This window comes from Astyanax mexicanus, chromosome 12, assembly GCF_023375975.1.
Source record: "Astyanax mexicanus isolate ESR-SI-001 chromosome 12, AstMex3_surface, whole genome shotgun sequence".
Classification (NCBI taxonomy): domain Eukaryota; kingdom Metazoa; phylum Chordata; class Actinopteri; order Characiformes; family Acestrorhamphidae; genus Astyanax; species Astyanax mexicanus.
The window spans coordinates 40,409,562-40,422,692 of NC_064419.1; the positions used below are offsets into that span (position 1 = coordinate 40,409,562).

Consider the following 13,131-nt stretch of genomic DNA (forward strand, 5'->3'; position numbering starts at 1 on the left):
GGTAATTCAGCAGTTCTCTTGCTCTTGAATCTGTGTATGTTGCATTCATTCTTGTAAGCTTGGTCATGCTGGTGCTTCTGGTCAACCAGACTGTTCATACAGTTCATGCTGGTCAACTAGTTTGTTCAAGTATGGTCATAGTGGTTGTTTTAGCATGGACAGGGTGGTCATGCTAGGAGACCACCTAAATTAAACCTATGCTTAACCAGGTAACCTAGCTTAGGCTTGTTCATTAGGGTTGTTAACTACATTATACTTACTGCTTCAATGCAAAACAAAACAAAAAACTTCAAGCAGCCGTGTGTGTGTTTTGCCACAGTACAGAAAAGAAACCAGGATGAACTAGCTTTATTAGTTCTTTATGTGCAAACAATACATTTCCTGAATATTCACAAAACTAATGAACTGGTTGTCGATTACAGAGCAAAGAGCAGATCAAAGTCAAAAGCAAATAGGCTTTAATTGTAGTTACATCTGAGTACAGGTACACAGTGTAATGAACACATTCAGGTCTCCTCTGAGTGTTACCTCTTAGATAACAAACCCAGCCTACAAAACAACTTCATCTGTTTGTGTCTCATAAAATCAGTCGTAAACCATTGTGTGTGGAGGTGAAAAATACCATACAATGCGTTATCAACTAGTATCACTAACAATGCTAACATGGGACAATGTCAGCAATACTAACCTGGGACATAAAAATGTGAGACATATTTGGAATTGCCATATAAAACCAGATCAAACCAGTTGTGGTATACTCCAAAGTCTTTAGCCAACTGTTTTATTGACATAATGTACAAAGCTTCTGAGGTAAATAGAAATGCAGACTAACAACACACCTGACATAAAATGTAAAAAGACCAAAGCTGCAAGCGAGTGGCATAAAAACATAGATCTTAAGCCTTCATCTGATAAAGTGTGGAAATGGTCTCTCAGGAACATTCAGGAACATTGAAGCATGGTCTGGACTCTGTGTCATTTGTGAGAGGACATTTGATTTTGGGCTTTCCAGAGAACATGCTGAGATCGGCATTACTGTAGAAGAGCAAACAAGCATTAAATTAGTGCTATTTCATAAACACACAAAATGAAGATGGGCTACAAGTAATCATAGCTATTAATAAGTCATCCAGACTATGAGAGAACACAGAGGCGTGCAGACATACTCTGCCCTTTATCAACCAAAGTACCCTTTTGAAACTTCGTTTTTTTTGTTTTGTTTTTTATATTATTATTATTAAGATTTACTGAGGCCGGTTTGAAACTACTAAGCATCTTTAGTCAACTGGTCACCAGATAAACTAGCCGCTCTAGCCCAAATCAATGATAGATAACGTGAGGACGACCACATACAGCCCCGGTTCTGGACTGGTTTGCTTGGGGGGGCAGTAAAATTAAAAGTGCGCTAAAAAGTGCCCTTTTCCCCCCTGAGCACTTGCCCCCCAAAATGTCTGTGCACGCCACTGAGGGAAGACATAAAGAATCATGTAGAACTTTAAAAGTGTTAAACAAACCAAAATACTTTGTGATGCATTTAATTGGGCATAAAATGGACTACAGAATGACACAAAGCTTCATTGGTCCATTTGTTATTTATACTGCTAAAGACATACTGCTCTAGACATAAACAATTAAAATGTCAGGACTAAAACACTTGAAAACACTTTATGAACAAAGACTTCCAAAAATCTGCCTTGCTGAAATTCCTTAAAAGAAGAGCATGTCTTCTGAGTTTAAGTTTATTAACCTTACCTATAGCCTGTGATGTCTGGTACACAAGTCTTCACTCTTTTCTGTACGGAATGTTCTCCACAGTCAGGTTTGCAGAAACTCCAATCACTCCATCCTGACCAGATGCCTGTCACTGCATGACCACAATATGTCATATGTAAGGCTTGCACACATAAATGCATATAGATGTACATGCGTGCATGTATAAAAAACAGAAGAAAGACTGCTGTTTAGAAAAAAGCAAAGGCTACCAGGATCAAGTCATTTTTTTAATATCAGAATGATGTGGACGAGCATTGTTGGAGTGTTTTTTTTAGAAAAGGTTGGGCGACTTGTTGCAGGATTATTTGTTATAGTAAAACATGGATTTTTATTCGTTTTTTGTTTAGCACTTCATTTCTTGCCCTCACAATCATCTTCAGGAATTCCTCTTTAAACAAATAAAAATTGTTGCATCTTGTTACTGCCAGCAACAATGGCTGAATGGCTGCCTCCAATAGTTGGCACCTGCCACTTAGCTAAAGGTGTCTAAAAGTGTTTGTAATTTTTTTTTTTTTACTTGACATACAGCACAAATTTGACTTGAACATTTCTCTTGAAGTTCACCTATATTTTCTGACTACTCTTTTGACAATAGGAGAACCAAACACCAGAACCATTACAAGTAGATAATATATTTATAACCAGGTTATAATGATCCGCTGATTCTAATGTGCTCACATGTTCTTGTGCTACTGCACAGTTCATCAGTGTTGTGTCAGTTCACAGCTTTTCTGAACTAGTTCAAGTTCAGTTCATACATGCTCAAAGTGAACAGTTCACGTTCAAAGTTCACAATTTTAATTCTGAACGAGTTCAAAGTTCAGTTCATTTTACTTTTTTCATGAGATATTTAAATAAATACTTTTTTTCACACTACAAGCTACAAATCACTGTACGTTCTTTGAAACTGCTCATTGTAGACATTTGCTCATGACACTGCAATTGTGGGTTTCTTGCCAGGTGATGAAAATGTTCATAAGGAGAATCCATCCCATCCCATCACTTCCACTAGCAATTTTTTTTTATTGCAGCTAGGCCTGGACAATAATTCGATATCGGTATTTATCGCGATAAGAAATGTTTCAATAACGGTGATATCATTTTTGTGGTATATCGATATGTATTATTTACAGAATCTGTCACGGACAGGCGTTTTACTGGCGTCAGCTCGCCGCACAGCTGAACACAATCAGCTTCCGTAGCTGGACTATCTCTGTGCGTGATGACGTAATCACATAGGCACGTAGCCAGATAGGCTAGGCTAGATTTGGCTAGGCTAGGCTAGGCTCGGGTCCGCTACGCATCTAAAATGCCTCGCGCTGGAGCCAAACTGAGCCGGCACGAGCGGATCCAAGGTTAAGGTAGGCTCGGTTTGCATCTGAAATGTTCCGCGCTGGAGTGGAACGGAACGGAACCGAGCCTAGCCTAGCCTCGGGTCCGCCCACGGGTCCGCCTACGGGTCCGCTCGGTCAGCCTCTGGTCCGCTCGGTCCGCCTACGGTTCGCTCGGTCCGCCCACGGGTCCGCTCGGTCAGCGGTCAGTTGCGGGTCCTCTTTGTCAGCCGCGGGTCCTCTTGGCTCCCAGCGCGGGACATTTTTGATGCAAAATGAATGCCCCTGCCGCTTCCACAAGTGATTAATTGAAGGAGGGAGGTATAATTCAGTGGTGAGGATTTGGTTCGACTCTCGAAGGTCTGCTAAACTTCAGTTTGCTGCAAATTGTGCCGGAGAGTGGAGCCGACCAGCAGCGGTAACGTTAAAACATCTAATCTGTTCAACCACCTCAATCAGTTCCACTACATACAATATTTTCCTTATACTGGCTGAAGCACTTTTATAGCTTATGTTGTAAGTTATTTAAGTTATTTAAAGTTTATGAATCCTTTAGGTTTGTTTATTTGACGGGGATATCATGTTCCTTTTATGTTGTATGTTAAAGAGTTGTATTTTGGCTGAAGCACTTTTGTAGCTTATATTGTAACTAAGTTATTTATAGTTGATAAAGCCTATAGGTTTGTTTATTTGACGGGGAAATCTTGTTGCTTTTATGTATATAAAGGCTTCTTGTGTTCTTTATCCTAGTTGGAACACTTTTGTTTTGATCTGTTAAATTTGTTTACAAAAGACTAAGAAGCTCTGCTTCTATCCTAATTTTAAGTTATTTTTTATTGGTAATAGTTATATTGGCTTATGTTTGATAGGGATGTCATGTTTTTATTTTGCTATATGCAAATAAAATTGAGCATTGATTTATCTTGACTATTGTTTATTTCTTAAGTATTATAATGTTTTCGTGAAAGGAGGTTTCAAAGACTTAAATTAAGTAGACAGTAGTAGGTACTAGGGGTGTGCCATATCATATATCACGATATTATACTCTGAAATATCGTGCCACATCACTCACCCCTAATTATCACATCAGGGTACTAATTTTTTTGCTGTTTTAAGCAAAAGAAAAACTCACACATTTCTAATTTCCTATTAAATATCTACTAGAGACAGATTATATCTGTAAAGTGTCATTTATTTTACTTTAATACTGGATATATGGAGATATTTGGAGTGCATTATTATTATTAGTATCATGTAATTCTCAATTATTGACTTCTGTTATAAATCTGCTAAAATTATTGTTTTTTTTTAATATCTTAAAGGTGTGCAATATCATATCGTATACAATAATAAAAAAGTTTTTTGTGTTTTTTGTCATATCGCCAAGAGTATCGTTATCGCGATAATACCATGAAATATTGTGATATTATTTTAGGGCCATATCGTCCACCCCTAATTGCAGCGCTTTCTCTCACTCCCATCATTGGTCTCTCTCTCTCTCTCTGTATCTCTCTCTCTCTCTCTCTCTCTCGCTCTCTCTCTGTGTATATCTCTCTCTCGCCCTCGCGCTCTGCGCTCTCCGCGTCGTTGCTCCTCTCTCTCTCTCTTTCTCTCTCTCTCTCTCTCTCGCGCTCCGTGCTCTCTCGCTCTCGCGCTCCGTGCTCTCCGCGTCGTTTCTCCGTGCTCTCTCGCTCTCGCGCTCCGTGCTCTCCGTGTCGTTTCTCCGTGCTCTCTCGCTCTCGCGCTCCGTGCTCTCCACGTCGTTTCTCCGTGCTTTCCGTGTCGTATGTTATTAACTAGCCAACGTTCATTTACAGGGAAGTCTGCCGTTCATGATACATACTCTGAACTAATTCACGTTCAAGTTCTTTATTAAAAAATGTGTTGCGCTCAGTTCAACGTTCACGAAAAAATTAGCGCGTTCAATGAACTCGTTCACGCACAACACTGCAGTTCATATTATGCGTTATAACTAAAGCACATTTATAAAGGTACTTACTGGGGCAGTCCTTAATGTTGAAGCACTTGCCAAATTCCACTCTCTCTCCTGGACATGCCTGACCGCCGTGGTCCTTGCCCAAACAGTTTTTCACTCTCCTCCATTGTCCCAGTTTCTTCTTGCATTTGTTTTCTTTAGAGCTGGTTGACTGACACTCACCCCATTCACCCCACTCACTCCAGTGACCATGCGCTAAATAGAGAAACAATTAATACACATTAAAAAAAATAATAAAAATATAGAAATCTACAAAGATAATACATTTTGAAAGCCTGAATTTAGTAAAGATTATGTGGCCACTATTACAGTCAGAAAGACCTAATCTTAGTTCTGGCCTTTAACATACTAACTAGACTGTAAATATTCCTAAACTACTTTGAGTGAGGTGACCATTTGTGTTGAGCCTTTGAGTCAAATCAACTTAATCAACTTAAATAATTGGTTTCATAAGCAGCTAAAGAAATCTTTTTGCTAACTGGGTACGTCCTCCAGTCACAGAAACACGTCAGTGTATAGTCATTCCCAAAGACTGCCTTGGGTAAACTTGTCAATCATATATAATGGTTAAAAGCCCGGCCTCCATGTAGTAGGATGTGTTTAGGATGTCATGTGCTATAATGTTCACTCTATAGCGTTTTCTCTATTGCAACAGAAACTTTAGAATAGAATAGATTTAGAATTCATGGTTAGAGTCATGGTTTGTTCAGTAACATCAGTTCTTCACCTCTGAAGTGTAATAAAAAAAAAGAAAACTGTTTTACAAATATTTTAAATTAGACCAGTATTTCAGTTATTTGAAATAAAAAATAAAACTTAATCGAAAACAATTTTATTCACACATTAACATTAAACAGCCATTTTCCTCAAATTATTCAAATAAATTCAACTTATCCAGCCTTATAGTGAATGTATGTTTTAGCGTTGCTAATGGTCAAATATGTGGGTGTGCATTACCTGGGCAGTGTTTATTAGTATTACAGAGTGATATAGTGGTGTCATCGCCTTGGCAGTACAGGCCGCCATGTTTGGGTGCAGGACTGTCACAGTTTCGACGCTGTGTCTGCCTTCCCACTCCACACGTCACAGAGCATTCTGAGGGCTCTGACCAGGCACCCCAGCTTCCATTTACTTTGGGAAAAAAAAACACAGAAACCATTTTAGGGGTCCAACCACAGGTACCAGAACCCTGTTTTGTTCTTCTTCTACGATAAAAGAAAAGCTCAGACCAAATGTATTAGTTAAACAGAAATGAAACATGGCACTTTGTTCACATCTGTGACACAAACTAGGAAGGCTGACCTATGTAAGGTTAACAATTTGCATATTGTGAAAGCAAAAGTTTTCAAAATGTTGACTTATTAGTTTTACAATGTTTTTCAGGTGTAAGGACATTAATCTTAGTTCAAGGCTAGAAATAAGAATTTAAAAAAGTCCTGGCCCGGTTTCCTATCGTTTCCCTTTCTTGCCCGTGTTTCTCTGTGCATTTACATTTCCCCACGTGGTCCTGTGTGTACCTCCGTGTCTCCACCCCAGTCCTGTGTTCCTCGTGATTATTTTTTGTAGCTCCGCCCCCTCATTACCTGTCCTCAGATGTTTCCTGTGTCCTGTTCTCTCCATGTGTTTTTAAGCCTCTGTGTTTTCAGTGTTAGTTTGTCGTTTATTGTACATTGTAATGTCAGTTCAGGTTGTGTGTAGTTTTCTATGTAGAGTTTTATTTTTTTTATTTATTATAAAAAAGAGGAAGGCAGTTGTCTGTAGTGAGGACTTTAAATCAGGGATCTCAAACTCACGGCCCGCAGAGCGATATTTTGTGGCCGAATGCCTTTCAACCACGGAGGAGAAGCTGAAAACTTATTTATATAACTATAGATTACAGTGAGGTGGATAACAAATCTTAAATTTACGATTGACTACACCTGTTGCTTGATTTGAATTAAAAAAACGTCACGGATACGCCCACACACACGGCGAGCCGAGTGATCAGGTGTTCTGTTGAGTTGTGCTACCCTGTCAAACCGTGCTACTCTTATGTGTATATTTAAATGTAAACATATATTTGGAAAGCCTAAATCACTGTTTCAGGGTAAAGTTATGGTAGCAAGAGTTTATTATACTCTGTTGTTTTAGATATTAGTAACGCAATAGTTACTTTTACTGGTAACTAGTTACTTTTATAGTGGAGTAACTTAGGGAGGAGTAACTAGTAACTATAACTAATTACTTTTTCAAAGTAATGTGCCCAACACTGACCCTGACAGAAGAATCGACCAACTAACACTGAAAGTACAGAGGCTTAAATACAGATGGGGGGAACAGGAATTTAAAAATATCTCAAATGTCCATAGAAATGAATATAAATAAAAAACACAAAGGCTTTGATGCAGTGTCCTAATTTTTTTACAGGACTATTTTTGTAGAATTTATGCTACCTTTCCACATCCTTCATCTTCTGCTGTAAGAGATTCCACTTACTAACTACAGATTAGTAACTAACTACAGTACAGCATTTACGGATGACTGGGGCACCTTTAGCAGGGCAAAAACATGTAAACAGACTTAGGCTGTTAAAAAAATGTGGCATTCTACGACCATGCCTATAGTTTAAAAGTATCTTGAAGAGCACTTCAGTATGGTCCAATCTACTGTCTGTGGTTGTCTATGTAAAAATGCATGGATAGAGGTTTAAATGCCTTCACTGATACCCCAGCGTGCACTGTGTGTTTGTAATTGCTTGACTTTGTGTCAAACAAATTGTTCATGTATGTAACAGTAGGTATTCTAGAAAGAATTCTAGCAAATGTATTACCTGGACAGAAGGGTAGAGAATGGCAGAGCTGGGTGTCAGTGATGGGACCTTTGCAGTCATTTCCAGGAGGAACTGCAGATGGTGGAGGGTTTGTGCATGTTCTATGGCGAAGCTGTTCGGGGGGACTGTTGCCCTCATGTTTGCACATTCCTGCACAGGGACCCCAGCTGCCCCATTCAGACCACCCTCCATGAGCTAAAGGGGATGAAGTCACAGAATTTGTTAAAAGTTACTCAGTAACTCAGTCTGGTTCTGCAGAATCTGCTCCTACTGCAAAAGCCAGCAAATGCTGCCGAAAAGATGTGACATGGTCAGAAAGACATATGGGAAAACCTACCAGATCACTCTGTTTTTAGAATTAATATATATTTGGGTTTAAAGGGATGGTCACAGAAGGATCACTACTGCTTAAATGTTCAAATTAAAAGAACTTCAGGACTGCTACTTAAATTTAGTTTGAACACATTTTCTAAGGACATGGAAAGCATAACTGGGAACTGCCCATCCACTACAGATACTTCAGATTGTGATTAAGTTGGTAAGGGTAGTGCTATGATTAAAATATATACTGCTCTGGAAAAAATAAGAGATCACCTAAAATTGATGAATTTCTTTAATTTTACCAAATAGAAAATCTCTGGAATATAATCAAGAGGAAGATGGATGATCGCAAGCCATTAAACCAAACTGAACTGCTTGAAGTTTTGCACCAGGAGTAAAGGCATAAAGTTGTCCAAAAGCAGTGTGTAAGGCTGGTGGAGAAGATGCATGAAAACTGTGATTAAAAACCAGGGTTATTCCACCATATTGATTTCTGAACTCTTAAAACTTTGTTTTAAGTATTTGTTTAAGGTCTGAAAGCTCATCTTTTTTGGTATTTAGGCCATTTCTCATTTTTTGCAAATAAATGCTCTAAACGACGATATTTTGATTGCAATTTGGGAGAAATGTTGTCCGTAGTTCATAGAATAAAACAACAATGTTCTTTTAACTCAAACATATACCTAGAAAGAGCAAAATCCGAGACACTGATTCAGAAACTGAAGTGGTCTCTTAATTTTTTTCCAGAGCTGTATATATAATAAATATATATGCTTTTTGTGAAAGTTTGTGTACTTGGGCAGACAACTCCTGTATCACAACCACTTCTTTCTTCTCTGGGTCCAATGCAAGTGCCTCCACATTTGGGAGGGGGTTCAGTGCACAGCCGTTTCCTCAATGTGAATCCAGTTTCACAAGTAACTGAACATGGTAACCATGGGCTCCACTCGGACCATCCTCCGTTTTCTTAGGAAAGAAAAGTTTAAACAGAAAAGCAGAAGTTAATACAAGAACCTGGTTCCCCATTTTGTCTTAAATATCATAAGGAACTTAGTAAATATTATAAATTAAATAAAGGAAACAATACATATGGGATATATTTTTAGTAACTAATTTTTCACTTTTCAGTAAACTATTTAATATCTAAATAAATTATTTGTTAACTAGCATGAATTGTTTAGCAACTATTGTGAAGTATAAAATACCTTCTATAACTTATTTAGTAATTACTATTAATGCCACTACGTTAATTTAAAGTACTATAAACAATTCAAGAAGTACTACTAATATGGTTAGTATATCATTCAGTTAAAAACTATACCTTACTATGAGTAATTGAGTAATTGCTATAGTACCTAGAGTATATTATTCAATTTATAATTCTATACATTATTCAATGACTACTACAGAGAATCATTTAGTAACTCCTGTAAGTTATTCAATACTTACTTAAAATTATTATTTAGATTCTACCCAAGATTATTATAACTATTTCAAATTATTCAGTTGCTACTGTACATTGCTCAGTAACTATTATGGTTCTCAAAAAGCAGTTTATTCTTTAATATTTGCAATACATTATTTCTTATTGCTGCCCTGGTGCTCTACTCAATTCACTATGCATATCATAGTCTGTTTATCATCACTATGTGAAATAACACTACTTATTTACTTCTTATTTGCTATTTATTTATTTATTGTTAATGTATTATTATTAATGTTATTATTATTCAGTACTAAATAACTACAATAATTATTTAGTAACCACTAATTCTTACGAATTATTCAGCACCTGCTATAGCTTACTCAGCAACAATATATGGTAAGAAAATATTATATAACTATATATTTTTAGAAATTATTTTGAAACTAATATGTAAGGTATGTAGTTCTGAGAAATAGAAATAGACGAAATAGACAAAAGCATATAGTTATTAAAAAAAGAGTTAAAAAATATTCTGCTGGATATTGTATCATCCTCTCCATGTGGATACCTGGGCAGCAGCTGCTTTCCTCACACGGCTCAGTCTGGATGCTGCCGTGCTGATTGAAGTCCTGGCACTTCCCAATTCCATAACAAGCCCGTCGCCTCTGCCTCACTCCCTGCAAACAGTTTACTGAGCACCTGCCCCACGGACTCCACTCAGTCCACTGAGCAAACCTGTACACAAAGTCAACATATCAGCAAATATGATATGTTATGCCTTGTTAATGCTCTCAGTCACAGTATAAATTAAATAAGAGAATATGGGGCATATTTTAAAGTGGCTTAGCTATTATATAACATTTTAAAACAAACCCCACCAAATGGAAGATTTACTTATAGCTTTTACTGTGTTACTAAACCACTGTAAAAATAATAAAATACAATATTTTGCTTGTAATGTTTTGATGACAAGAATATATCATCGCTGTCCAATGAAAAACGATTTTTTTAGTTTACTACATAATTTGAACACACAAACTGTCCCGTACACTGTACCAACATTTCTTGATGAATGGACCAATAGAAACTCTTTAAAATTAACTTAGATAATATATTTTGTTATTGAGGTATATTACTGTCAAATGTAGTTTAAACTGAAAGAGAATGCTCAAATGAAAATAAAAAATAAAATATCTATACAAATTATAATTCTATGGCTGCAGTAATTGCAGAACATGTTAAACAAAACAGTATCTTTTTAGCAGCAGGGATGACAGAATTTTCTTTTCTTTTTAATAATTATTTTATGATATCCCAATATTTTACATTTATTTTTAAGGTGTATGCTACAAATTGGTAAGATATTAAAGCCATAAAGAGGAAGACTACTAATATAATATACACAAGTAAATACAGCTCTGAAAAAAAATGAGACTATTTAGTGATGATGTTTTTCTTTGATTTTACCAAATTAAAAATCTCTGGAATATAATCAAGAGGAAGATGGATGATCACAAGCCATCAAACCAAACTGAACTGCATAAATTTTTGCATCAGGAGTGGCATGAAGTTATCCAAAAGCAGTGTGTAAGACTGGTGGAGGAAAACATGCTAAGATGCATTTAAACTGTGATTAAAAACCAGGGTTATTCCACCAAATATTGATCTCTGAACTCTTAAAACTAAATAAATATGAACTTGTTTTCATTGCATTATTTTTTGTTATTTCAGTGATTTCTCATTTTCTGCCAATAAATGCTCTAAATGACAATATTTGTATGTGGAGTTTGGGAGAAATTTTGTCTGTAGTTTATAGTAAACATACACCTATTAATAGCAAAATCAGAGAAACTGATTCAGAAACTGAAGTGGTCTCTTAATTTTTTCCAGAGCTGTATATGAGTTTATATGGCTACATTACATTTGTAACATTTCATTATGAACCCATTTCACATTTCATTCCTCATAGGTTGTGGCCCATTGTACAAAAAGCGAAGCTAAAACGTACCTACAAGACTTGCAAGCCCCTCTTTCCACAAAGCCGTACTGCGGGTTCATGCAGCAGTCTTCAAGTGGCAAGTCCCCCAAAACATCACTGCAGGTTCCATCGGTCAGAGAAAAATCAGTGAAGCACTGCACGCTCTGAGAGACTGAAGAAACAGTTACGCACACACATTACTCAGTACAGTAAAAGAGAATAGTAGTCGACTATAACACATGGCACTATGGCACTATGGCATACATGACTCACAATGTAAAAGATCCAATTCAACAAACTTTATAAAAGTTATTGTTTTTATATAAAGTTAAATGAGCAGAAAATGTGGTATCAAAATTGCATCTTGTTATTTTACAGTTTTTATATTATTATTATATTAGTTAATTATGAGCATGTGACCATAGATATGAGTAATAGTAAGTAATAAATACCAACCTGCTTGCTGAACATGAAGCACAAGGAGCAGTATCTTACAAAATATTAATGACTTCATTGTAGTCTTAAAGCCTTAAAACGATCAGATTAGCTTCTGGTTTATTCTGTTGCATCTCATGAATTCTTTTTTGTCTCTAACCCTGATACTTGCTCTAATGTCTCCTGGTTTGAAGTTAGTCAATACAGTCAATCAACAATGGTTTGACCTTTGATTTTAAACTCTGAAAAGACCAATCAAAACGTTCAGAAAAAGTAGTCAACAGAGCAAGTCTTAACTGCTGTATTCCTTATATGGAGTGTGTTTTTGCTAAATCATCAAAGCTCCCAAAAACATCCACCAGTTCACTGGATGGTCACCAGTTTCACTTTCCTGTTTGTTTGATTGTTACATTGACTTTTTTTTTCCCATATCAGATCAGCTGTACTGAAGAACTGAGGGGATAGATTTATTAACCACTATAAATAATTCGGTAACTACTGCAAATTATTCAGTCCCCTTTATAAATGTTTCAGTAACTACTATAAATATTCAGTACTCCTTATAAATTATTCATGATTTACTACAGATTATTCAGTAAATATTTCAGACGGGTACAAATTATTCAGAAACTGCTACTAATTATTCATTTTGTCAGTACTTCAGATTATGTAGTAACTGATATAGATTGTTCAGAAACTACTAGAAATTCAGTAACTGCAACAAATTATTTAGTATCTACTTCAGATTATGCAGAAACTGCTATAAATTATTCAGAAACTGCAACAAATTATTTAGAAACTGCAACAAAGTATTCAGAAACTGCAACAAATTATTTAGAAACTGCAACAAATTATTCAGAAACTACTACAAAGTAATCAGAAACTGCTACAAATTATTCAGAAACTGCTACAAATTATTTAAAAACGGCAACAAATTATTTAGAAACTGAAACAACTTATTCAGAAACTACTACAAATTATTTAGAAACTGCTACAAATTATTCAGAAACTACTACAAATTATTCAGAAACTGCTGATTTAGTTTTTTCAGAAACTTCAACA

General features: G+C 36.3%; 1 protein-coding gene across 1 annotated transcript; it reads right to left on the reverse strand.

The window, feature by feature from the left end:
* Positions 1–333: 333 nt before the first annotated feature.
* Positions 334–12,282, reverse strand: si:ch73-237c6.1 (uncharacterized protein LOC100149189 homolog). The gene is made up of 9 exons (XM_007231907.4): positions 12,091–12,282; positions 11,665–11,806; positions 10,225–10,391; positions 9,026–9,196; positions 7,910–8,104; positions 6,058–6,231; positions 5,104–5,295; positions 1,753–1,864; positions 334–1,035 (listed from the first exon to the last, which is right to left on the reverse strand). Exons 1-9 carry the CDS (start codon positions 12,146–12,148, stop codon positions 933–935), a joined length of 1,314 nt encoding a protein of 437 aa, XP_007231969.3. The 5' UTR covers positions 12,149–12,282; the 3' UTR covers positions 334–932.
* Between the last annotated feature and the right edge of the window lie 849 nt (positions 12,283–13,131).

Coding starts and splice junctions, on each gene's coding strand:
- si:ch73-237c6.1 (XM_007231907.4), bottom strand. CDS start 12,148: ATGAAGTCATTAATATTTTGTAAGATACTGCTCCTTGTGCTTCATGTT. Junction 11,807..12,090: donor GCTTCATGTTCAGCAAGCAG/GTTGGTATTTAT, acceptor CTGTTTCTTCAG/TCTCTCAGAGCGTGCAGTGC. Junction 6,232..7,909: donor TTCTCTACCCTTCTGTCCAG/GTAATACATTTG, acceptor TTTTTCCCAAAG/TAAATGGAAGCTGGGGTGCC.